At 45.6% G+C, this 27,986-nt stretch overlaps 1 protein-coding gene across 1 annotated transcript in view; it reads right to left on the bottom strand.

Moving 5' to 3' along the window:
* Window positions 1-4,200: 4,200 nt before the first annotated feature.
* Window positions 4,201-27,986, bottom strand: part of LOC119393674 (uncharacterized) — a 171,445-nt gene continuing 147,659 nt past the window's right edge. The window contains exons 2-4 of the mRNA XM_037660791.2: window positions 19,549-19,643; window positions 13,505-13,826; window positions 4,201-9,643 (exon numbers count right to left, since the gene is read on the bottom strand). Coding sequence (XP_037516719.1) covers window positions 9,552-9,643; window positions 13,505-13,826; window positions 19,549-19,635 — 501 coding nt within the window. The 5' untranslated portion in view covers window positions 19,636-19,643 and the 3' untranslated portion in view covers window positions 4,201-9,551. The remainder of the gene's footprint in view (window positions 9,644-13,504; window positions 13,827-19,548; window positions 19,644-27,986) is intronic.

Here is a 27,986-nt window from a genome sequence, read left to right as displayed (position 1 = left end):
ATGTATACTAAATATGTGCAGCGCAAAGAAGCGAAGACAAGAGAAGACACATAAACGACATAGACTGTCGTTTATGTGTCATAGACAGCGCCAGTCTATGTCGCTTATGTGTCTTCTCTTGTCTTCAAAGACAAGACAATTTTAAGGGCTCGTTTTTCTTTGCCAGATACAATATTAATTAGAACTAACAGACAAGAACGCTAGGGGATGTTATCTTGTAGTCATTATGATGTAAATGGGAAGAAAGGAAAGTGCGCGAAAAGATAAGTTGCCGCGTGCAGGGACCGAAGCTGCGACCTACGAATAACGCGTCCTATGCTCTACCAACTGAGCTACAGCGGCGGTCATCCCCCCGTCCGCTTTATGGGGCATATATGCGCGTTTTAAACTTGGGAGTGTTAGTCAGCGCCAGTAGCCATGGCGGCGAGTGTTGCACACAAAATAACATCTCCGATACTTCCCTTGGCCTTCTTGTCTGTTAGTTCTAATTTCTCTTGCCTTCGTTTCTTTGCTCTGCACACACTTACTATATATCAAGTCATGTAATAGCCCACCAACGGATTCTTCTAAATCACCGGCACCTGCACCGTTTTGTACGTAAAGGCCCCTGTTTCTGCATGGGCACGGCGTGCAGCCTGGTCAAAATAAAACTCGTTACGTGGGGATAAGGACCTCTCAGAGCAGAAATGGAGCTCGGCCCTCAAGAGCTCGGAATATCAGCATCAACTTTGGGCTGTCCAGAGAGCCTGCGATGCGGCGGTTAGGCTAGGTCTAACTGTCCCCACGTGGGAGCGGCCCGCGGTGTCACCCTAAGGGGTGGCGCTTCTCCGGATCCTTAAATATAGTTCTTCGTACCGTACCGTAACGAGCGTGGCTAGACGTTTTACTGTCAGACTGTCAAAATCTAATACGTCACCACGGCGAGTTCGGACAATTCAAGGCGGCATCACCACGCGATATTTCTTTTTCTTTCGTTCTCCTGATTACCAAGGGTCATCTCGCGATGAGTTGCGCTGTGGGTATTGTGGAAAGGTAATTTACTACAAAGAGAGCATTCATCTTTCTCCTCAGACTTCTAAAGAAGTCTGGCAAAAATTTCCAAGCCTTACGTTAACTCCCCCTCTTTGCTTTTAAGGTCTTCTCTTAAGTGTCTAGTCTAGTCTCTATCTCCTGGCAGCGGCTACCCCTTTTCGCTTTTTATAAAAATGAAAAGTAAGCAATAAGCAAAAAAGATAAAGTATTGGTTACTTCAAAATGTGTGGGCAAATTTATGTGTGAGCGTTCAATCGATTAAGTGACTTCAACAACGTGTGTTTGAACTGTGAGTAATTCCTTTTGAACACGCGTACAGCAAATACTGCATAAAGAATCGCGACTATTCTGTATTAGTTACCTTTAAAAAGCGCCGATGATCTCACTTGTTCCTTCCCCTCTCTCTCTCTTTATTTCTGCGCGTGCAACAATACAGGATAGATGATCCACTTCGTGTTAGACCCTACATGACGCGAAAATTGCTTGATCAGAAGCAATCGCGGAAGACACGAGCACAGCTTCGTACGCCTGTAGGTTCGTTTTTGATGCCTCTATCAAGCGTGCAAACGCGATGTGTGATGCTTGTCACGTGGTCGTGACGACAGAAAAAGCAATTACTTAAGACGGTAAAGAAGAAACACTTTAGTGGGCGAACTCATGCCCAGAAACAGAATGACGCTCACTGAGCAACGATATCGGCGCACACAGTCGTCGGTCGTCGAATAATTTGATTGGCCGCGATATACGTCGGCGTTCATTCGGGAATGATCGAAAATTCCAGCATTATCATTGGCGCTCGCGTTAGCTCCAGAACAAACTTTAAAGTTCGCATCGTGAGCGCAATGTTATCATAGTAGCCTAAAAATATCACGAGGCTTCCCATGGATGGATGAATGCTATGAGCGTCCCCTTTCTAACGGGGCGGTGACATGTGCGCCACCAGGCTCAACAAAAAGAAAAAGAAAAAACTTATATTTCAAAGTTGCCTAGTCCACTTCGATTAAATCGACGTGTCGATGTAAATCGATGTAAATCGAGAAAAAAAATCACAGCCCACCTGTCTGCCCCTTACGGCAGAATTAACTTATTTTTCTCACTATTTATTTTTGCCATTTCTTTCTACTTTTCTGCCTACAATACTTTAACCGTCTCTTAGTTATTTATATCGCGGACGTGTTCAGCTTTCCATTGTTGTCCCTAAAACCCAAGGCTTCATGCAGGCTCACGGCCAAACATACACCTGGGTGCATATCTCCGCAATGAATCAGAACATGCTCCATCGTTTCCCTATAGCTTCCCCACAGCATGCGCATTGTCCTTCTTTACTGAATCTCGCTTGATAACTACGCGTTCTAAGGCAACCCGACCTCGCTTCAAACTGTGAAGCGCTTCCCGTTGAATTATCACAAAATGTGTCCCTCCTTATTTCGTTTTTGTCGAAACATTTCCCAAACATTGCGGCGGCCTGCGCCTAGCGGTGGTGACAGTTTCTGTCGTTGAAGCCCGATCACATAAAAATAAAGAACTGCGCGTTCCAAGAGGGAAAATATTTGATGAGAATTGTGTGCATAGGAAAACGCGACACACATCTAAATATAATTATGATTTTTACACCCCTTGAGAAATTGTCGTACGTATACAGCGGTACCTACCCACTGCTACTTGCTCACTATTGGCGCCACGTACTGGTGCTTAAACTTCTGGCACTTATTCTCAGCTCGGTAACCTTCAAGCCCAGGTGCGCAGCAGCAAGAAGTAAGTTCTCTCTTCGTTCATGTACAAAGTAGGGCGTACAAAGTGGCACGTGACCGGTGACGCGAGTTCTCTATTAACCTCAATTAGAGAAAACGTGTTCCTGGGCTAGTTGGTTAGCCTTAATTAGGGATGCACGGAGCATCATTAGTGTACAGCACTTGCCGACTGCCTGCTTCCGAGAGCTTCGGCTGATTGACGTGAACGGGCCCATTGAGCCCTGCTAATTTTTCTGCACAAAATTGATCGGGCTCCCCCGTTTATAGACGCTTCTTTGTGTTCCTGTTTTATTTTGTTTGTATCTCCAATATTTATTTATTGTCTATTTTATATCTTCCTATGTTCAGTTCCTCTACTCGAAGTTCCTCCTCTCGAAGAAGCAGGAAGGCGTTGTACCCCTCTCCGTGGCAGTTTGAAGCCTGCTCCCTGCCTGTTTCCTCTCTGTCCTTGTATGTTTGTGCATGCAAATCAAATAATGATACTAAATAATAGGTTCCCCATTCGGCAAGGCTTCAACGCTTGCGGCGTTAAACCACTGAATACCTCCTGAATGACTGTCCAGCATACGAGGTACGATGAGGGGATTGCCCTTCAGACCTGGGGGACCTGGAAGACATGTCCTTAACAGAAGGCATGGCCTTGGGTACACTCTTAATCACGTCTTGGTTAAAAGCTGGCTATATTCAGGAAACTAGACGAGAAATGTCCGGTTTCCTGGCTATATCTAGCACTTTAAGAGGGACCTGCTTAAGAGTGTAGCCGCTCGTGGATCTGCGATGTGCAGCGTTATAAACGTGTTCCCGTGCTTCTTGAGATGGCACCGCAGCCTGTATGACAGCTTGTGACGAACTGGGCGATGAACACTTAATTCCTTGTGAGATATTGTTTGTGCAAAGTACGAACTTCTTTAAGTCCACTTTTCCAGTGCAGAGTATACGATCGGTCTCAGCCAAGTTAATTTTCCTGCATTAACCTCGCGACTTTCTGTCTCTCTCTTGGCAACACAGGAGCTCTCTCGAATTGGGAAGAAGGGGCGCAAAGGAGTCTTCGCTTTAAATTTGAAAGGCGAATTTTGACTTAACGCCCCTCCTGTAATTAATTGCCGCGTTAGCCAGCACTTTCCTGCACGTAGAACGCTATGAGTATCAAATGCTGCTGACAGTTCCATCGAGAGGGCTCAAAATTGAATTTAAATAATTAATTATTTAAGGAGGCGGGTTTTTCAAGTTCCAGTTGAACATAAGGCTGGTATACCGAGGCATAAATGCTCTGGCATAGAGTTAGCTGTCAAGAGTCGTATGGGGCCTGAAATACGTCACAGCATTAACTATTGAACCCAGATTTGCGTGAATCACAAGAACCAGCAGCGTGGATTAGCTGAGCGTCACCGTATGAATAACAGTACACTCTGGCCACTTCAAAATAGAAGATCGTTTTATTTGGAGCTTGGAACGGGGGAATTACAACACTCTTTGCAAGCCTAATGAAAACAAGGAGAACACAACAGGGCAGGCAAAACATCGCTGTAGGATGCAGAACGAGGTGTTCAATTTCCGTCTTTGTGTACGTGGGTACGATTAATGTACGCGCGATATAACCAAGCGTGACAGCAGCGGAGCCAACGTTATCGGACACATCGCGATGGGAGGCTGCAGGGCTCACACAAAACTGATATGTCTGTTCTGTTCCCAGGGCTCCACATAGAGGCCACGTATAGTACCCATTGGTTCGGCGACATTGACGAAAAAAAAAGAGGAAAGAAACGGTATACTGTGCACCACGACAAAACACTTTATACACGAGAGACGCAAAAAAAAAAAATACTGTGTATAGTCACACGTCATGCTTGATAGCAGGAAACACAACAACGCGGAAAAATGAGAAGTAACAGGCTTTCAAATGGGGAGGTCCGTATCATGTTTTATATAAGAAAGAGGCCCCATGGTGCACATTATTGCGAAACGTTTTGTCTTTAATGTTGTTGCACACATAATAACAACACGCTAGACGACATAAAGTGACTACATCGTAGCACAAGCTATTCATTCGCGAAACAGACAGAAACGTTTCTTTTTTTTTTTTTAATTTTACGCGGAGTTTTGAACCGCCAGCAGCACGTACTGAAAGTGGTGTACGGAAGGAAGTCCCAATTTTGGTTCCCTGTTACATTTCAGTTTGACAAAACGTGTGTATATGTAAATGTTATATGTCATAACAAGATCTCGGAGTGCCGCTTGACTAGGTATGTATTTCACGCTTCAGTGGCATTTGTGGTGCGGTAGCAAGAAATGAACATGTTATACTGAGCTTTGAAAGCGGACGCATGTACTTGCACGATCTGTATACTGTCGCGTCAAGAATGAAGAGTCTCGATTGTTCTGCAGAATACGGCAAGGTTTCTTTTTTTTTTTTTGGGGTGAAGATACTTTTCTTTGTTTCAAAAATAGTATCACTCCATTCTTTCCTCGTGCTATTAGAGGGCCTCCTCAGTTCATGTATGTTCAACTTAACAAACTCGAACTCAAAACACGGCGCCGTTTTTCCAGACCGCTGGATTTATGAGAAGGTTAGTGTCCCTATCGACGGCGAGATGGCGCCACTGCGATCTGAATTCGCTAAAACGCGCCGTTCGCAAGAACGCTGAAAATTTCATTCAGATGTAGTTGCTACACAAATAACTCGTATATCGGGGATTAGTATATGTAGCAGAACTCCGAGCAATACATTCGCTTTTTGGAATGAGTTTACTTAATTTTCCAGTAAATATTGCCTCATAAAAACGGGTCATAGGTAAAGGGTCCCGCCAGCGTTACTCTTACAAAAAGCCGCGAGGCACGTTAACTTTTATTGCGTGGTATATTCTATGGTGGTCAGTATATGTGCAGCTGCGTAAGTCAACTTAAGCTTGCGAAGTATAGATCGAATCGAAGTTTGAGCAAGTTCACTTGCCTAATATGAGCCAGCCAATCAAATACTAAAACACAGGGGTACTCTGTTATCATTTCATCACATATTCAATAGAAGGTTATCGAAATCTCCCCCTGCATTTATTTCCACAACACGCTCTAACGGATGCTCATGCGAATAGAATCGATAGAACTTTAGCGCCAAGAAAGAAAGGGCCCCATTAATGCTCCGGTCATTTACTTAGTATGTAACGGGGAGTTAACTATTTCCTGCTTCTTTAAAAGAATTACTCAAGGATCATTCATCACTTAGATCCAAACCCCAACTGCTCGTTCTGGAGCGCTCGAACACGGGCAGAGGAAAGCGCGTAGTACTGTCGCATGTTCTGTCTATTTATTAGCGCACGGGATTCAAAGATCTACATTGAAAATATTTCTCAATGAACAGCAAATCACTAATCGCACGATTAGCGGAATAATAAGAGCGCGTGTCATGCCAGTGCGGCGGTGTGCCCTTTCGATGCCCATCAACTCGGGAAAAACTTAGTCGACCCATAACTTTTGAGGCTAACTGTCATTACTGGAACGCTTAAAAAGCGGACGGTGCCGATAAGCCTTTAGACAGCGGGAGTTTCGATCCCGACATTGTTAAATCACCGACGCCAACAACAATGCTTTTTATCGGGCTTCTGTCGCGTGTACCCTGGAACAATAGGGGCCAGATAAGCGCCTTCTTCGCGTCTTAAAAGACAAACACACGCGCGTTTCAACCAGGATAGACAGGTCTGGGTGTTTTTCAAAGGCGTGCCTGTGTGTTTGTGTGTGAAGGAGGAGAGTCGCAGTAAAGGACGAGGGAGTAACACTTCGAAGGTCGACTTTTCTGGGTGGACGCGAGGGTTTTGATATTATCCATCATCCAAACTGTAAGGACTTTTTCGCTATTTAGGGACATCTGTCAGCGTCTGCGAATCTACGTCCTTCGAGATATGCGTGTAAAGAAACGAACATCGAAATTGATCAGTGCCGTCAACCGCGGCTTTCAAATTGTCTCCGTTCAGTTCTTATTCTATCCAGTCTCGAAAAGTGCGGCGCAAAGTCGTAGAACACAAAAAGACTTGCGCGAAACTCATCCGACGGCTGAGTCCGAAGTGCATTTCGCAAAGACGAATATTCGTAACGTAAAAAGTACACTACTGTTGAACGAACACGAGGGGAGTCAGTTTTATGACTTGCCTTGATCAGATCGAAGGGCTTAGTGAACATTTACAATGACGTCATATCGGACCCAGATTTGCCTCACGTCTGTCTACTCTGCCTCTCATTATCCTCAACGTCATTTGTAGAATAGAATGTAACATGGTTTCGTTTAGTCGCAATCCCTGTCAGTTGAAATTTAATGCGGCGAAGCATACACTTGAAATATATTTTTTAATCTGGAACACTAATTTTTGAGTGTTGAGAAACTGGAGGGCTTGCGCGAATGAGAAGAAATAAATACTAAAAAGAAGAAAAAAAATACAGGAAGAAAATGACGGACGTGACGGAAAAGGGATATTTGGAGTTTCCGTTGTCAACGACAAAAAAAAAACTCGATTTTTGAAAATTCATGAAAGTTAACTGTCGTGCTACACGAAGCTAATATGAACATGGCTCTGTGTGTATACATACCTGCTATCGTTTCGTTCGATTGTCAATTTTTGTAAACATCTCGCCGTACGACATCAGAGAACCTCGACGTAACCGGCTTTCCGGGAAGAAGTAATGGAAAAGATGAAAACGTTTCTTTTTTATCGTAGTTTCAGCTACAGCGACTCAAGTTTTGATTAATTTCTATTATTGGCACGCGTGGGAAAATTGGTTTCTTCTCTCTCGCCTAATGTTAGAACAACAGATTTGGGAACAAGACATCTCCAGTCGATAACCCGGTAACGCCACCACGAACAAAATAATTCATTTGTACACAGTTCACGGGGACGTCGTAGGATGCTGAACCATTAACACACCTTCGGAGCTGCCGGTAGTTCAGAGCGTGGCAAAAGCAGCAAAAGAACCGAACTGTATTATAAGAACGTTCTAGAACGAAATTCTGCCTAAAATATCCCACTCTACCACCAATTGTCATGCCGTTACCAATTTACAAAGACTCCATCGATAAATCAGCAGCACAGTATTTTAGCAGGTGCCGAATCGAAACGACGGTGATTGTACGCTTCAGCATGCCAAAGCCTACATATCAAAGCCTAAAAACCTGCAGGCTTTATCATGCTACAACTATTTTTTAAAAATAGACTATCGTTTTGAAACTTTGTTACAACGAGTGTTTAGTACATCAGATAGAACAATCTCTTATGAAAAGATGCTAAAACCATCGTTAATTACCGCTTTGTGCGCGCGCGTGTAAACGCTGTTGTTACGGTGCTTTTATTTCTTCCTATCCGTGTCAATTTCCTCTTAAACAATATAGGCTGAAGAATCTTCTTGTTCGTTTTCTGAAGTCATGGCTCTCATAAATTGTAATAGGGATGTGCTTGAAATGCAACCCCCCCCCCCCCCGCCTCCGTTTTCTGTAAACAATGTAAAGTTTATGTCACTTCGTGACGGCATGACCCGCAATCTTTTTCACTCACTAGTTCGTGTTCTTTGCTTGCAGAACCCGAGGTGTCACTGAGGGCTCAGATGGATGGAATCTTTTTTTTTCGGTGTGCACACTTCTTTATAGTTGGCCTGGTAGGGACATATTCTCCATTCACTGGCCGTAATGAAGGCATATCACCGTAATGACATCACAGGCAAGTGAACGTTACATTGCACTTGGTTTTATTTCTCACAGCACGGAAAAAAAGCTGCTAGAACTGACTAGAATGTGTTATGATGTTTCGGCTCCCGTGCGGGAGCCGAAACGTCTTGTTTGTTTTTAAAGTGTTTTTATTGTGGTCGGCGTTTATTCCTTTTCTTCAATGCCTCCTCCCGACCAGACGGGATTCCGTCAAACCTTGGATTTCAACACTCCAAACAGCACTAAACTACCGGCTTGATCGGGCTTAGGTCTAGGTCAGCGTGAATTCACCCCCCCCCCCCTTCTTTCTTTTTTAAAACGTGAACCCAGAGAGAAACAAATTATAACACGACCATGGCGGGCACCCTGGAATTCAGCCGATAAGGGCCTATACATCGTTGAAGCAGTACAATAAACCACTGCCCCACTTGCTGTCCTTTCGGTCAGCGAAAAAATCAAACACAAATTACCGCGAGAAAGGCTGTACAGTACTCAGGGATAGAAACGCGACATTGTTTTTTTTTAATACATACATTTTCAAAACAGCGGACGTAGGTAGCATGCGGTTTAGCCTAAAAGCCCACTACGGCTAAACTATTCCAGCTGCCAAAAACTACCAAAGGGGTAGCGAGAAAGGAGAATGATACGTAAAACAGATCACGTAAGCGCGTAGAACGTCCAAACGAATGGAAGCAAACGGCCAGTTTACCCGCGACAAATATTTGTTACAACCATCGTTTGGTATCGCGGGTGCACCGATTCTACAGCGGTGACAATCATTCCTCTTGTGACATTGAAGTATCAGCGCCCACCACGTTTTTCATCTTCAACTTGAGGAACGATGGCTTCTTTGAGGTCTCTGATGTCGTCGTCGGCGGTCGTTCCGCTGTGGGCGAGGGGGAAGGACGTTTGCGCGGCGGCGGGCTTTTGCCGGCGAGTCTGCCGGGCGTCGTCCGAGGCGGAGGATGTGCTTGACTGGCGCGAGCGAGAGACGGCGGCGGCGGTGGTACGTTGGAATGGCGCCGGGACTTGAGGGTTCAGGAAGAGGGCGCGGCGGCGGCGGCGGCGGAGGGCGGGGAGATCTCCTAGAAGAACGCCTCGGCCGGAGGCTCGCCCGAGGCCGACCTTCGACCTCGCGAAGCGACGAACTTTGTCCTCGAACTCTTGTGGCCGTTACCTGCGCAATGGGAAAGAAGAAAACGCAGCCTTTAGGTTCACTACAGGCAGAAAAACAAAACAGTTTTTTAAGGTGTCAGTGCAGCCCCGCCCCGGTAGTCTAGAGGTTATGGCGCTCGACTGCTGACCCGAAGGTCGCGGGATCGAATCCCGGCCGCGGCGTCTGCATTTTAGATGGAGGCGAAAATGTTTGAGGCCCGTGTACTTAGATTTAGGTGCACGTTAAAGAACCCCAGGTGGTCGAAATTTCCGGAGCCCTCCACTACGAGGTCTCTCATAATCATATCGTGGTTTTGGGACGTGAAACCCCAGATATAATATTAGGTGTCAGTGCAAACGATTGTCACGTTCGAGAGGATTTGACGGGTAAATTTACTGACGCTTGGCGAAATCATCCTGGTGCAAGAGATTAAAAGTTCTTGAACACGGGTGTCGCTGGATCAACGTTCCGACACGCGGACATGTCCTCCTCAAGTTGCAGCCTTCACGAAGACAAACAAGTCAGCTTGTCGAAAAGACGGCCTCAGCGGCGCCTCGTGTTATAGAGCTTCGTTGCTTCAACATTCCATTGTTCCCTTCACTTCTACCTTATTTGGACATCCTGGGACACAGCACAGGTGCTGCACTGACACATCGTATATGTCACGATAGCAGCAAGAAAAAAACAACGTTTACATCTTAGACGAATGCGTGGCGAGTTCATCGTGGCAAATATTCATAATCTTATGTTCCAAACAATAAATACAAAAAAAGTATAACCTCTTTTCCTTATGCTGAACTCTTAACTTCGTGTTTAATCGAAATCTTAATATAACAAAACAGCATGATTTGAGTAATAATTGCGGAGGCAGGGGCTGTTGAAAACGTGACACCTCGAAACAGGATGCGACCGACCCTAACACACGTGAAATGAGCTCGTGAAATGCTGTCTAGTAGACCAAAAGCCTTACAAGGCGATTGCTGACATTATTCAAATAAGTAAGCGAAATATTAAGAAAGCGTGGGAATGCTTTTAATATTATTGCACCCTGTTTTTTGGGAGACCATTCGAGCTCAATATATTTTCAGAACAGAAATCTTTTAGACCTTTCCTGTATAAGAGGCTCAAAAGGTGCTGCCATGAGGAATTGCACATCGCTAAAGAAGGGAAATCAGCAATAAGTGCGATGTGCCAAGCACTGTCTAATACATATTCTTGCTGTCATGTCTAGTCATGTCGAATGCGACTGTCTTTTGTGCTTTCTCAGAGCTTCTTTCCCTACCTCCTCTCTCATCTTTCCATTCCCCTTTCCCATTTGCCCAGCGAAGAAACGCCAACCGGACACTTTCTGGTTAACCTCCCTGCCTTCTGTCTTTTCTATTTCTTTCCTTTTATTCCTTCCTTCATTCCTTCCTTGCAAGTGTGATTGACCGGCGTTTTCTGTGCAACTCGCGCTTTTGCGCACGCTAGCTCGAGCTTTCATTCCATGCGACAACGCTGTCAGCGCTTGCAGCGAGGAGACTCAAACGTAAGCCATCTACCTTCGTTCCCGTATCCTTCGTTAATCTACCATTCCAATATGTTGGCTCATCGCAGTAGCGTCTCGACGAGCTCACCATTGTGCACCATTGTGCTGTGCTCAGAGTCGACGTAGCACGTGTTCGCGGCGTTCGAACAATGGAGCGCATTTTCCTCAGTACAGCTATACGCAAATACGCAAGCGGACAAATCGATAAACACGTGGCTTGTAGTCCCTCGTCTGGCGCGCGACCACCTTATGAGAAACAAAGTCAAACATCACGTAGGCGACCTCAGGGGAGCGAGGTTTGATGTCGAGGCCAAATCGGGAGTTGCCCAGGAAACGCGGCTTGCGCTTTGCTGAACGAAGGTGAGCGACCACGCGTCGGGCGAAGAGCCGCGGAGGCTCAGATAAACATACGCGCCTGATTAACCGCGAGAAAGCTTTTAATGAATGCGGGAGATGCAAGCCTGCTTGGGAGAAACAACGCTCGACGAGGCGAAGGGGATTACTAAGCGAAACATAATCATAACCGCTTATGCTACGTGTCAGCAATGGGAAAACATCTCTTTGCTACGTATTTGTCTGCGGGAATCATAAGGAATCAGTACTGTTAGGGCTGGTGAGTTTGGGGTTAGAAAATCCATGCATGCAAATTAATCCAGACGTTGTGCTTAACTGGTACGCTTATCCAGCCCACTCAATACTTGTCGCGGGTGAGGCGAAATGTCCTGTGCATTGTTGTCTTGTTTTTAGACGCCACCAAATCATTAGCACCTTACAGCTTGATTTCAATTTGCATCAAGGAGAGAGAGAGAGAAATTGATGAAAAGGAAACGCAGGGAGGTTATCCTGGTGCGAGTGACCGGTTTGCTGCCCTGCACAGAGGTGGGGATATAGGGGTAAGAAAGAGGACAGAGAGAGATTACGAAAACACACACACACACACACACACACACACACACACACACACACACACACACACACACACACACACACACACACACACACACACACACACACACACACACACACACACACACACACACACACACACACACACACACACCACACACACACACACACACACACACACACACACACACACACACACACACACACACACACACACACACACACACACACACACACACACACACACACACACACACACACACACACACACACACACACACACACCACACACACACACACACACACACACACACACACACACACACACACACACACACACACACACACACACACACACACACACACACACACACACACACACACACACACACACACACACACAAAGCGTTCCGGTCAGAGCCGTTCTAAGAGACCAGTTGAACGCAGAAAGCGCAGTAGCGCTTGCACAGCCTTTTTCTGTGACGTTGGGTCCGGTCGATTCAAGGAAAATTTTGAATCGCCAGTAGGAGTATTTGTAGCGGGGTAAGAGCCCCCAGAATTACTCTCGCTTAATTTCAAGGCAGTTTAGGGAAGATGGGGCTTGGAAATATGTCAAATCGTCAAACAGATAGTGTCGCTGTAGCCAACATTTCGACATGTGGGCTTTTCTTCGTCAAGTTGCTGGCCTAACGAAGACAGGTCCCTTTGTCTAAATGTTGGCTTCAGCGACATTCCTAGTTCGGCGACGTCTGCATCTCACATCATTTGCCATAAAGGGTGAGATTTGTAGACCGGTTTAACGAAAACTGAAACTTCCATGTAAAACAAAACAGTGCGTTCATCTTAACGTGTTTTCGCACCATACTTGGCCGGTAGACTGTCTAGTACCTCGTTGGACCAGTCTGTAACAGGTGTAGGTTTCCTTTTTTTCCGGGGGGAGGGAGACGCAGCTGGTGTCGACAGAAGGGGGGACGTCAAGACGGACACTTAGTCTGGCGTGACCCCCCCCCCCTTCCCCTTCCCAGTGAGTGCATTGAGTGTACGAAACACTAGATAAGTAAATCTGGCATTGTTGTGACCAACGCTTGGATGTTTGTTTGTTCAAGGTTCATTGCAGCTCTATATTAGACATCTAGAACAAAATGCAACCGCTAATTAGGGTTGCTAAATCATGCCCCCCCTCATACCGGGGGGGGGGGGGGGTGTTCGATAGAAGATAGATAGAGTGAACGCCAACTTAGTCGTGTAAAAATGCCTGGTTCTAGGATTTCGCATGTTCATCTAACATCCCACGTGCTCCCTATCACTTGATCTCTTCCTTCGGAAGTGGGGACGAGGACCTCGTTCCGTGCTCAAGACCCTCAGGGACGCTCAAGGCTTTTGAATATAGTACACTTCCGTAACAGCGGACCCTAAATAAAGTGTTGCCAGGAAAAGGAGAGACTTACGCAGCTGCCTCTTTCCGCGCATGCCGAAGAAACCGGAGCCGCGCTTGCCCTGGAGCACGGCGCGGCGCAGCTGGGCGATGAAGGAGTCCACGCTGGCCGGCGCCAGGAGCCGCTTGCCGCGCATGGCGTGGAAGGCGCGCTTGTCCTCCGAGTCCCAGGTGTCGTCGTCCTTCTTGCCCCGCATGGCGTGGAAGGCCCGCTTGGTCTCCGCCGCCGCGTCCAGCTCTTCGTCGGGGCCTCCGCCGTCGGCCCACGCCATGCGCTCCTCCAGAAGCACGTCGCCCAGCTGCCCTCCCTCGACGCCGCCGGACGCCTCGGAACTCTGCGAAGGATCGAGGAAAGGGCGTCACCGTTTTTCAAAACTCAAGGGATTGAGAATGAACGGCAGCGAATATGATGCAAAATAAGGCACGAGATAGAGAAAGATAGAGAGAGAGATAAAGAGGAAGGGAACTAATTCCGTCCCTTTGTTGGCATTACAAGCTTGTCGCTAGCTGCTGTGTTGGCCCGCCTTGACGACAGACCCCTGTCGGAACAGTCAGTGCTGGAATGCCGACCCGAACTGTCTGCACAGTGAAAATCATTTAAGGCCTTACTGAACTTTTTGCGTGCCAGTGGCCTATTGAATAGGCTTCAGTACTTCCGCTCTACAGCTTCCGTTTGTTTATACTTATTTTATCGCGCGCCTGCTCTTCTCTCCGCTGTCCTTTCCATCTTTCTTTCCCTTTCCCCCTCCCCTTAGTGTAGGGTAGCAAACCGGATGCTACAATTCTGGTTAACCTCCTTGCCTTTCTCTCGTTTTATTATCTCTCTCTTGTCAGGTGTATATGCTGATGTGAATAATGTTTGCATGCACGAGTGAAATGTGCATGTTGCGAAGAGTTTTCAGTGCATGTTAGCACACTTGAATAAAATGTAAATGTGCTGATATGTCAAGAATTAAGAGAAGTGTCAGGTCCCACCAGTGGCGTAGCCAGTTTTGATTGGGGGTTCAACCATACGTTATGTCTGTTCGTGCGTGCACTTGTATGTGTGCATGTATATATACGCAGGGAAAATTTGACAAATTTCGGGGGGCGGGGGGAGGGGGGAGGGTTAACCCCCTGGCTACGCGGGCGGGTCACACGGCCTTTAGCTGCTTCTGTGTGTTAGAAAAAAAAAGGAGATAACTAAACTGAACAGTTCTGAAACTTTTAGTCGCTACTATTCACGTCGAAATAAAAGTCCACCACGTCTTGCCGAGGAAGCGTAGAAAGTTATAGGGAGGGAGCACCGTAACTCCGGTAGGCGCAAAATTTGGGATTCTAAACTAAGGCCTCGACAGGGCCCTCTTCGCACATTTCTAACCCAAGACAAAAAGCTTTTGTGACTTTAACTTACACCTCTCATTTGAGAACGCTTCTACTTCTTTTTCGTCTTTTTTTAAGATTCCTTGAGACAGCTCCCGACGTGCCAACGTGTCATGACTCCTCGTCGCGATTTATAGCTCGCGTTTCCGAGAGAGGTTCCCTTTAGCGAGCTGGAAACGTCCCGATGTTCTGGACTCTGCAAGCAGCAGTTCAACACGTGTATAGAGGACAGTGAGCTCTGCGAGGGTCGAAAAATATCCGTTGGCATCATGTAGAGCCATACTTTGCAGGACGTCGTCTCCTCTGCGCCCCGACAGTGTCCGATGCGCATGTGCGCATTTCCATAACAGCTACTCGGACTTGCGCAAAGATTCATCGACAAATACCAATCTCGACGCTTTGAAGAAAGTTCTATAGCTTCGAAGGATCTCCTTTGCGACTCACTTTTCTCTTTGTGTATTTCTTTTTTTTTCTTTTCTTCTTTTTTCTACAGGCTGCCACTTGCTATCTTGGCTTGCTTTTACTTTCCCCTCCTGCTATTGCCAGAGATCGCGTCGAAAACAAGTTTGGTCGGCACGTGGACGAGAGAATATTTTGACACACCTCCCACACTGTTATTCTGGATGATATGCGTCCTTGTTGTCGCCTTCCACTCTCCGTCTCTTTCCCGACCGAGTCAAATGCCTTTGTTGCAAGAAAAGAACCTCGTTGACAAAAAAGAGTTTTCGTAAGGCGCATCTATGCAGGCGGCGCGTGTGTTCCTTGAACAAGAAAATATTCGTCACCAGCTGCGCTGTATAACTTGGACTTTGGTCAAACGTCGTCGCCCGTTGACGCGTGGCATCAGGGCAATGGTTAGAAGTTAGAGGAGCTAGACAGGAGCGCGGGTTAGGGGTATACGTATAGGCAGGCGTTGTTCCGTGTGCTAGAAGGTGAAAAAGGTTTTTATTTTTATGTTAAACGTTGGTAGGCACAGTTAATTCGCAAATCAGAAATAAAAAGAAAGAAGTGGGTCAACTACGCACTGACGGTGCGATGACTGATGAAACGGTGGAGTTGGTGGTGTTCCCTTCCTCCTTTCCCTTCCTCCTTACCCTCACTTCTCCTTCCCACTCTTTGCTGCACTATACTATATACTATTCATGACTTCTTTTGCGCAAAACGTGCACGGACACAAGGAAAAAAGAGGTAGACAACACGGGCGCAAACTCACAACTGATTTATTTTGAACAAAGAACTGTACTTTTATCTTCACGTATAACAAACGCCCCCCACCGATGGACCCAGGAACACACGAGATAAACTAAAGAAAACTTATTCAGCGTTACGTCATGGTAAGGAGCAAAGAACTTTTTTTTTTTTTTGGGGGGGGGGGGGTGGGGGTGGTTCATGCATCTGTATACGGATTGTTGCACGTGCCTTTCAAGAAGTCGAATTCTTTATCGGACATTGTGACGGAAGCTTGGTTAACACAATTTTCTCCCATGTTTGTAATATGGAATGCTTCAATCAACTCCCTGTTAATTTTTTCCTGTGAGTTGACAGAATCTTTGTGTCTGTAAAAATCGGTGCGCAGTGCGCACCCACAAGACCTGCAATGATCTACCAGATGTGTTCGTCCTGAACTACGTAATGCAGAGTCATGCTCCCTCAACCTGGTGTTTATACATCTTCCAGACTGCCCAACATAAGATCTGCCACAGCTGAACGGAACCTGGTATACCACTGCTGTTTTGCAAGACCTGTAATGTTGGCTGTGTTTCATCTGGTAGCTGTTCTTACTCTGCGAAGTGCCGGACTCCACCATCTTTCGAAGTCGTGGACACAACTTTCACAGCTTGTTGGGTGCATCTTATGTTGGGCAATCTGGAAGATGTATAAACACCAGGTTGAGGGAGCATGACTCCGCATTACGTAGTTCAGGACGAACACATCTGGTGAATCATTGCAGGTCATGTGGGTGCACACCAATTTTTACAGACACAAAGATTCTGTCAACTCACAGGAAAAAAATTAACAGGGAGTTGATTGAAGCATTCCATATTACAAACATGGGAGAAAATTGTGTTAGCCAAGCTTCCGTCACAATGTCCGGTAAAGAATTCGACTTCTTGAAAGGCACGTGCAACCTTCCGTCTACAAATGTGTGAACTCAAAAAAAAAAAAAAGTTCTTTGCTCCTTATCATGACGTAGCGCTGAATAAGTTTTGTTTAGTTTTCTCGTGTGTTCCTGGGTTCACCGGTGGGGGGCGTTTGTTATACGTGAAGATAAAAGTACAGTTCTTTGTTCAAAATAAATCAGTTGTGAGTTTGCGCCCGTGTTGTCTGCCTCTTTTTCCTTGTGTCCGTGTACGTTTTGCGCAAAAGAAGTCATGAATGAGCACCAACTCGCCCAACTTTCAGTACTGTTACTATATACTATACATGCCTATACTATGCTTCACCCTTTCCCCTCCTCCTCACCCTAATTCCGCTTCCTCCCTTGATGTACTCCACTATACATGGATACGCCATGATTCACCCTCTCCCCTCCTCCTCGCTCTCACTTTCCTTTCCCCCTTCCTTGCTATACTATACTGTACGTGGCTATGGTATGCCTTCGCTCTCTCTCTATATATATATATATTTCTTTCTCTCTCTCTTTCTTTCTCTTTCTGTCTTGCTCCCTGTTTTTTAACACGAAAGTGTTTTATGCCGGGGTCCACCAAGACTTCAGTGACGTATTTCCGTCACGGAAATCCGACGTATTGCATCCCACGCCGGACAAATCGACGCACGTGTTCTGGGAGCGAAGCAGAACATGAAGAAGAGGACGAAAAGAGCGCATGCGCAGTTTCATGAGATGATAGTTTTTGTTCACGACTAACGGGGTTTCTCCGAGCGTAAACAGTTCCGCTGCTAACAAAGGCTACATTGTATTAACACCAACGCTAAATGTGACAGATTGCTTTTGTCGCCAAGTCGTGTTCTCACGCATTTTCTCGCGCAGAGAGAGAGAGGAGGTGGGAAAGGCTAATATATTAAATTGAAGAGAAATGCCTCGCTTGCAGCGCTGCTATGGAGGAAAAGAAAGACGGAAAGCAACCACTGCAAAACATACGTTCAAGGCAATGTTGCTTAAAAAAATTGTCCGACTGACGTATTGATGAATCAATTTATAAACATTAGAAGAAACGTCCTGGCTGTTAAATGCGTTGCAGTGGGAGCTTCATGTTTGCTCATTTTTTATGGAAACCACAGCTACGCGAAGCCATCATTCTGATGCCGAAATATGCTTAGTTGGTCCAATGAGTTTTTTTTAAAAAAAGGTAGCTAGACTGTAGCTCCAGAAAATTATTATTGTCCATATCAGTGTTCTCGCGGTCTCACTGACGAGGTATCGAACCCTCTGCGTGATCCTCAGCAGTTGACGCCATTGAGTACAAACGCTGAGAGGAAGCGACTATCTCTTCCAAAATCTTTGTGAATTCGGCCCCTCAATTATCACGTTTTTTTTTTCGTTTTTTCATTTATCTTCGGCAAGACTGCGTTTCTCGAGCGTACCCCCTTCTAAGATAATTCATGTTCAGATCATGCCCGGTTCGTCCCTGTTCAGCACATATGATCGGATGATCAAGAAAGGGATTTCTGTTTTTCAGTAACGTGCGTGGATACCTTAAATCCTTCTTATTTTCTCCTGGAACTTCCTCAAGGATGACCTGAGCTTTCTTAATTCCTTCTGCGCAAGCGTAGGTAATTCCGCTTCAAAGCCTACGCCTTAATCCGCGATATTCAATTAGAAGGCCTTCTCTATGCACGTCATTTCAGCCTAGCCAGTTTTGGGCTATAGAACTGAACAATATCTGTGCGAGGAGCAGTGTGTAGGGCCTGATAATAATCTTCGTCTACCGCTTCGCTTTTTAGAGATTGTAAATCGCGGAGCAATTAATCATCGCAAAGTGCTAATGAGATATTGATGTGCTGGACTGGGCTCGCTTTTCTTCTGCTTGGTAGACAGAGAGTCCCTCTGTAATACATACGCTATCTGCTCTTAATTAGCGTAACTCAGTATTCTGCAGCTCACAGGCACTTACTTTAGGAAAAGAGGAACGCGCGCAAGTTTTTTTTTTTTTATTCAAAGATATGTTTTTTTGGTTCTTCTGCGTTTTCAACTGCATTCTCTTTAACCACAGTGCAGCTCACCCCCTCCTATTTACATCAAACTGGTTGCGAGCGACTGTTTCCAACTGCATCAAAAATGATGCGTTTTCCTCATCATTGGTCCGCGGAATTTTGTTAGCCTGCACGTTCTAATGATTTGCAGAGAGGTACTTGCAAGACAGCCTTTAGCCTTATTGCGGACAGACGCTGAATTGCAATATGCATTCTTTCCGTTACAGCCGCAGATATATGCCCCGTTGATCACTTTCTTTTTCTTGAATGGTGAGAAATATATATATATATATATATATATATATATATATATATATATATATATATATATATATATATATATATGTGCAGCTATCGCGGGTGAGTTGCTGGCACGTGGCACACCTGAGTTAAGTACACTGGTTGTTGTCGCAAGCAGGGATGTTTAGATATGTAATCAGAAGCCGTGTACTAATTGAAACACAGGCACCTTTCCTTTAGTTCCCATGTCATGTTTGCCGAAAAAAAAATTGCGCGTGGCGATTCAGAGAAGAAAAATCTCACCTGATATGATGCACCGTTTGCTGATAATAGCGTGAGCAGCAGGACCAACGAACACAGAGCTAAGGCCTTCATCTCCGTCTGGTGCATTGTCGCAGCTGCAAATACAAACAAGCAAAAGAGAAAGCTTGATTAGCATTACTTGTCTCCGAATTACCGTTCACGTTTCCCAAGTTTACGTTTACCGTGAGGTAACCACCGCTTACAGTGAAACAGTGACGTATTAAATTGCAAAGTCAACAATTAAGCCAAGTCAAAGCCATTACGCCACCTTCATCAATAACAAAGGCTTTCGTCTTTTTTTTTTTTCGCATCATAACAGTGGTAATCTTGAAAAATCGAAGCGATGTTTCTTTTGGATTATGTGCACCGTAAGGTCTGAAAATATGCTAAAGCAATGTCAAGAACAGTAAACAGGTGATTATGAAAATGAAACAATTACACTATACATTGGAAGAGAAAAAAATTATTTTTGCTGGCAACTGGCAACCTATGAAAGAGCGTATGCTTGGGCATGTTTTTTGGACATGTTTTCGGACATGTTTTTGGACATGTCTTTTTCAACGATGTCTTCAAGAAATGTGCTGTATCTTTCATTTCATGCAGTGAAACATTACTGCACGAGTGAGTCGCGCTAAAAAAAATCTAGAAACAGGCAAGAAAAAAAAGTACAAACAAATATATTCTCTTGACGCGCTCAATATCAAATGAATCCTAAAATATACTACTTGGTTAGACAAGTGTCATGAATGTACCTGCCGGTGTACCTGAATATATCTTTATGAAAACTATTAATAGCTCACGTGATGTCACAGGCGCAACTTCTTAAGGTACAAGTACTACCAAATGGTGTCGACTATGACGTCACTGCAGCATGTTCACTATGACGGCTAACCTGCATCAACGTTATAAAGACGTGGCCAGCCTGATATTCGCATGTGTGCTAGAATAGCCATAGAACCCGCGTGCGACGTACAATTTGCATGACGTCACTAACACAGCTTCTCACCGTGTTGATATTTCAACATAGCGGCTTCAATGACGTCAGTGCAAGCCGTCTATTAGGTCAAATAGTATCGGAGAAAAGAGATATGTCGGCTAAAAAAATAAAAAAAATGTGATACGCAAACAGTCCTTCCCCATGTCCGTTCAAATGAAAATGTGCGACAATTTTCTAAATACTGGAAGTAGAAAACGAGAAACAGCGCGAACCACATTTGTTGGATGTTTTATTTTTAGTCTAAAGTTCCAGTATTTGTTTTTAGCTTCATAGGTCTTTACCTTATTATAATATCTGGGGCTTAACGCCCCAAAACCACGACATGATTATGAGAGACGCCGTAGTGGAGGGCTCCGGAAATTTCGACCACCTGGGGTTCTTTAACGTGCACCTAAATCTAAGTACACGGGCCTCAAACATATTCGCCTCCATTGAAAATGCAGCCACCGCGGCCGGGATTCGATCCCGCGACTTTCGGGTCAGCAGTCGAGCGCCATAACCACTAGACCACCGTGGCGGGGCTAGGCGGGACTAGACCTTAAAGATCCTGCCACACGTTTCTTGGCCCATCCCCTTTCTGGGTGAGTGCATCAGAGTGAGTATATCATCATCATCATCATCATCATCATCATCATCATCATTGCCGTCGTCGTCGTCATCATCATCATCTTTACAGGACAGAGACGGAGTAAGCGCTGTCCAACCGACCCAAAGCATGTACCGACCTGTCCCAATAAGCTCTCTAGTGGGAGTAGAAACTATGGATGGAAACTACAGAAGAAGCTGCGGAAAGAAAAAAAAAGAATACAAAGAAGAAAACGACAGTTGAACTTATGAATAATAAATCCACTGGGGAGGCATTATGTAGTTGCGAGGTAAAGCACCGCAGCAGGGCGAGTCCCTAACTCGCACTTGCCCTCAGCAAATGTTCTTAACCTCCCTGACTTCATTACTCGTCTCCAGGAACTGAATGACTAACGACCCGGCGTATTTTACTCGCGGGGAACGCCGGAAGCGTATTGTAATTCCCGCTAAGTATTCTAGCCCATTAGGCGCTCTCCTACCAAGAGGAGCACTTTTATTTTCACGAAATTACCTTCAAAATAATGACCTCACCTCGTGTATGGCATTTCGATACGTTCTTCGCGCTATACATTCGCGGCATAAAACCATATATAATTCGGCACTAGGCCTAATATAGGGCAACGATCTGAATCTTCAATTTCGTAACCGAAGCGATAAAGCGCAGTTCAGCGATGTAAATTTATGCGCAACGTTTTGGGGAACTACAATCTTTGACCCGTATTCAAGTCTCTTAGACCTGGCTCCAGACTTCCAAAAGGCATTGTGACGATTGCGAAGTAATGTACGGAAGTGAACTTACGATTTCGTAGCATTAATGAGCAAACTCTTTATGCGTCTGAGAAATTAGCATTTGTGGAGGGAAACAGCTATAGCTCAATTAGAGTGTAATAAATCAAAAGGTAGTATAGTTACTTGAAGGATGCGCATCTTAGGCGGGCTTTTCAAATGCCCCGCGACTGGCCAATTATCGAACTGCCAAGAATAGAGCACGAGCTTCACCTCCTTAGTATGCGGCGCACTCTTAGTATGCTTCGTGCTTGGACGACACTATAGATGTAACTTGCGCAAGCTTCCGATTGCCGCCATTGTATGTACATACCTTGCTATTCATGAGGCGAATAACCGGCGCTCTTTTAAGAGAGAGAAATGTTTTAATGAAAAGCTGGAGTTGTTTGCCTGGCTATTCGCCTGACATGCTGCTGGGTGATGATTATGATATATGCACTGATAACCACACACACATACATAGACTACACTGTTTACAAAGTTTCGGTCAGGCTTGTGGCCCGTAAGCTGTTCTTGTGCCAACGTACAGTCGCCCAATTTTTTAACCTGAACGCGCGAGCGTCGACCGCCGAGTTGATAAGCGCCGTACAACGGAGTGCAGCGGCGAAATGAACGAGAATACGCGCATGCGCGCTATGAGCAGTTGTGGGCAACTGCCGTCGGCTAGGCTTTTCCGCAGACGGCAGCTGCCCAACACTGCTCATTGCGCGCATGCGCGTATTCTCGTTCATTTCGCCACTGCACTCCGCTGTACGGCGCTTATCAACTTGGCGGTCGATGCTCGCGCGTTCAGGTAAAAAAAATGGGCGACTGTACGTCATTTGTTTTAAGCTCGTTTCGCCGAAATTTCGGTGTCGGTGTCGGTGTAGTTAGTTGTGAGCGAAAATTCAGCGTTGTCCGCGTGCGAAAATTCGAGAGCGATGCAAATAAAGAAATAATGAAAAATTTTCAGTTCGAGTGGGAATCGAACCCAGGACTTCTGCGTGGAAAGCAAGTGTACTACCATAAAGCCACGCCGTGCTCGAAATCGCTCAAAAAAAAAAAAAACGCTTTATGAATGTCATGTAGTGAGAGGAGTGTCATTAACACGTGTGATATTGCGTGGTAGAAGCGTAGAATCACAACAAGCGTCAATACAGGCGAATTGCGCAACGAATGGCTTGTTTAAAGGCCCACCAATTACAAAGCACACAGGCATAATTAATTCTAATTATCAACGACAGCATCAACAACGCGTGCAGCTGCGCGGGTGCTGCGTGTTGCCTTACGGATGCGTAGGGGGCACCTCGCCAACTCGCAAAAGGAAGGATTTTGTCGCAACCGTGTTTGCAGTAGGCACTCTAGGATAGTTTGGAAAGGGCCAGCGTACAGGTGCACAGACGTTTCTTCCGTTGCGGCACGGTTTAGGTGTTCACCGAGAGGCGAAGCTGTGCTAGCGATTGAGAAGGCGATGCGAACAGGGTCCGATTACGCTATCGCGTTCTACTCTTGAAGGCGAAGCCCAAGTGTCTTACAAGTTTTTTTTTCTACCCCCATTAAGTAACAAAGGGCAGCGTCGTTGGCTTAACGTATAGTTAATCTGAGCTTTAGAACTTCATTGTTAATATACGGAGAAGCGTTAGGCGACGGGACAAGAACACACGAGCGTATAGGTGGAGTTAGTGTGTTGTCCCATCACCTAGCGCTTAGCTGTGTGAACAGTGAAATGTACCAACAAGCTCAACTGTCAACGCTTCAGCACTTTAGAAATCCTGTAGATTTTGAGCAAGCAACTTTCATCACTGAAACATACTTTGCTTAAATGAATACAGCGAAATGATTACAGTGACGCAGTTTCCATTGAAATGGTCAGGGACATCAGTTCCTTCTTTTTTCTTTAATTTAATTGATATGATCAAGAATATAAGTTAGACACTTTCTTGGATATCTGGTACCGTGGTTCTAGTCTCGTTCCAAGAGTTTTGTAGACGTCGCGTTTATAAAAACATATAGTTGTGTCTAGCTTCTTCGGCGGCCCCGCTGTTCGGCGTCAGTGTCCATCCTCCTACAGATTCGGTATGACGCGAGCTGCTGCAAAAAATATTGTTTGCTCCCGGACGTCTGAACGGAGCAGCGCGTTTATGGCAGCCGGAGGACCGTATTCGCACGCATCTACGAATATGGGGCAAAAATACAAGTCTGCTGGACAAACACAGCGCGTTCATTTTTTTTTTGTTTGACAGTAGTCTACATGTTTCTTCGCATCATTTGCTCGGTTTCTACATTGCCGTCTCCCGGGAGAGTTGACGGAAGACGCGAGCGCTTTCGCCCCTTTTTTTTCAAGGAGCAGACGGCGATCCGAGAGGCTGGACAAGTCAACACAGACAAACACATTTATTTGCAATCGCTCTTCCGACTTCCCGAACGAAGCATAGTCCCAGCCTGTCCGTGGGAAGCAGCGATGTGCATCCCTAGTTGTTCCCAGTCGCCCTGCGGTGCCTCAGGGAACAGAGTGCAGCCTTTGGGAGATTGAGCTTCGGATTTTCAGTGGCACGCTTTTGGAACGGACAAATGCTTCCTTCCTATACAACACTTGTTCTTCACCCTTTCCTCGCTTCCCGTATTATTACGGCGAAGTTGTAAATGACTAGGAGGCGGAAAAAAAACATGGCGTTCCGTGAATGCGCAGAGACTATAATGAAGAAGAAACGCTAGCATACGCTACCTCGAAGTGTCTCTGCGCTTGCGCTAGTTTCTCTGCAGATCTCGTCGGCATATACAAAGCTAGGTACGACACTCGTCGCAGCATGAATCGCTGTCCATAAAATCCTTCAGGTGTTCTTCATATCCTTCAAACGAACGTCACCAAACGCAATGTTTGAAGCACTCATCTCTTAAATGTGGTGACTAGAGAAATCGAAATTTACAACATAAAATAATTCCATAAATCCCAGCTCGTTATAAACACCGGTGCCGCGCGTTTCAGCTTCCCTGTCGCCCATCTGTATAACGGAGGGCTCGCGCGGTGATTTTTTTTTAATTAGCTATTGCATTGCGTTTACGGGCTTGCATACTATATACATGCGTATACGCGCATACTTACGTAAGCTAGTGAAAGTTAGCGCTGATGTCAGTTTTCGTGCTAATCATGCTCGCGCTAATTGCTTCAAGGAAAGTAAAGCTTGTCAGAGGCGCTTTAAAGAAAAGGAAAGAGGCGAAGACCTGTTGCCCATTTGTTTACTCAACATTGAAGAGACGCTGGTGGTCACCAGCAATCTCCTGTCAGCCGTTGATGTAGCGAGAAGAAATAAATAAAAAGGGCGTAAGTGCAAACCGTTGAAAGTTCACAGTTCGAACTTAAAAAAAGAAGAAGAAGAAAAGGCGAAGTATGCTGTTCAAAACGCATTTCATTAAATGCAAATTACATGTGCGCGAAAATGTAAGGCAATATCCGGAACTTAGGTTAGCGACTATATCGTCGTTCTACCTACACGCATTCGGGTTTCGTGGACCGTTTCTGGCCTCTGACGTTCTCATTTAAATACAACAAAAAAAAGTTATAAAAAGTGCAGCTACCACACAGCATTTGACACAGTCATCTACGGCTGCAATTTTTTTTTGTGTGTGCATGCGGAAAACCATGCGGAAATCGGCCTACAAGCAGCAAACAATAAGATCAAAATAATACTTTCACGATCTTTTAGTTCGTAAACTCATGCGATTCTTAGCTCATATAAGCCAGTAACGTCGCCGCCAGAAATTTTTATGTTTGCGCGTGCAAAACTGAAAAATTCCTGAAATCAAGTGAAGAAGACTAATCAAGTGAAGTGGCACTGTGGTCGCGGATTTCTATGCCCTCTTTCATTATTAAGGTGCTCAGTTTCATGGCTGTTTCCTCAGTTCCAAGCAGTAACGGTGACCACTCACTCTACGAAAGCTTCTGTTAGCCTTTTCTTTTGTACGGTTTTATTAGGTGTCCTGTTCTTCAATTTACACAGTGTTTATTTTTTTTTCTTTATCGGCAGCGGCCTTAGTATATTAGGTCGATTACTTCCGCTGCTACTCTTCGCAGTGTCCAGCGTTAAAAAAAAATGAAAACTAGTTTCTACAGAAAGCGGAGGAAAACCATAAAGTACTGAAATGCCCATTAGCTTTCTTTTTCTCTATCGAATTTGAGCTACGTGTGCACTCACCACTTGAAGCAGGTAGACTTCAGCAGGAATCGAAGGAGGTGATTCCTTCCTCTTACCCACCACTGTGGTCTAGTAATTATCGTGCTCGACTGCTGACTTAAAGGTCTCGGGATCGAATCCCGGCCGCGGCGTCCGCATTTCTATGGATGCAAAATGCTGGAGGCCCGTGTGCTTTGATTTAGGTGCTCGTTAAAGAACCCCAGGGGGTCGAAATTTCTGGAGCCCTACGGCGTCCCTCATAAACCTATCGTGGTTTTGGGACGCAAAACCCCAGCAACCAATTCCTTCCTCTTTATTGCCCAAACCTTAATCGAACGCCCGCTTAGTGCTTATTATTGCTGTCAGCTATAGATTACATTGCCGGAGGCCGTACTTATGAAAAACTTGGCGCTCATGAGTCCAGACAGATTTTCTGATGACGATCGATTGATACCATGCGCGTGTAGAAACACGCACTGGCGGAGCCTTGCACTGACTGTGTATACGACGCCGCGATCTTTCATCGGGGACGCAACAGCCAGGTGACCCCCGAAGGGACGAACTAGAGCGTGAAAAGAGTGTCGACGTGGAGAAGCCGAGGTCATTTCCAAGTTTAACCTGCTTTTCAGCAAACAATGCCGATCGGTCACACATGCGGCATGTTTATGGCGTCCAGAGAAAGACCAGTGTTGCGTGATCTCAACATAAGGCACACGTGGCGCATCACGGGCGTTGATGCTTCCAGGTTGTTTAAATATGTTTATAAGACAGACGTGAACATAGCATCTGTTTATTATACGAAGAACAATGGGATGTTCACCACTTTTGCTTTTAACAGCGTCCTGATTGCTCGTGTTTGCGCCGTAACCTTGGCGGTCATATAGCATCTGGTGATGGTGCGAGGATGTATGTCTATTTTATCGAGAAAATGCCCTCTGCCTTCAGAAAGTTCCTTTGTGGCTACATGAGCCGCACATATGTGAAGATCATTGGCGAGGGAGGGAAGGGGGTTGGGGGTTCATAACCCCCACCCCCATAAGTGTTTCGATTTTTCATGCGTGTATGTGCTCTCGCACATACAAACGCACGCACATATATAAAGGGTGGTTGAACAACACCCTTTAGACGAATTACAGCAGAGAATTACAGACGAATTACAGGGAGACGAATTACAGCTCATGATTACTGAACTGGATACGGAAAGTAGAAGAATAGGTCTGAAAATTATTATGCATAAAACTAAAGTAATGTGGAACAATCTTGGCAGAGAACAGCGCTTTACGATAGGTGGCGAGACGCTGGAAGTTGTAAAGGAGTACGTCTACTTAGGACAGCTAGTAACCGCGGAGCCGAACCATGAGAGTGAAATAACTAGAAGAATAAGGATGGGATGGGGCTCATTCGGCAAGCATTATCAAATCATGAATAGTAGTCTACCACTATCTCTCAAGAGGAAGGTATATAACAGCTGCATCTTACCGGTACTTACCTACGGAGCAGAAACCTGGAGACTTACAAAGAGGGTTCAACTTAAATTGAGGACGACGCAGCGAGCGATGGAAAGGAAAATGATAGGTGTAACCTTAAGAGACAGGAAGAGAGCAGAGTGGGTCAGGGAACAAACGGGGGTAAAAGACATCATAGTTGAAATCAAGAAGAAGAAATGGATATGGGCCGGGCACGTAGCACGTCGGCAGGATAACCGGTAGTCATTAAGGGTAACTGACTGGATTCCAAGAGATGGCAAACGCGTGAGGGGGAGACAGAAAATTAGGTGGGCAGATGAGAGTAAGAAGTTTGTAGGTATAACGTGGCAGCAGAAAGCACAGGACCGGGTTGATTGGCGGAACATGGGAGAGGCCTTTGCCCTGCAGTGGGTGTAGACAGGCTGATGATGATGATGATGATGATGATGATGA

The sequence above is a fragment of the Rhipicephalus sanguineus genome, chromosome 5 (genome assembly GCF_013339695.2).
Source record: "Rhipicephalus sanguineus isolate Rsan-2018 chromosome 5, BIME_Rsan_1.4, whole genome shotgun sequence".
In the NCBI taxonomy this organism is placed as follows: Eukaryota; Metazoa; Arthropoda; class Arachnida; order Ixodida; family Ixodidae; genus Rhipicephalus; species Rhipicephalus sanguineus.
The sequence above is the reverse complement of the archived record's forward strand: the minus strand, read 5'-3'. Positions and strand labels throughout refer to the sequence as shown.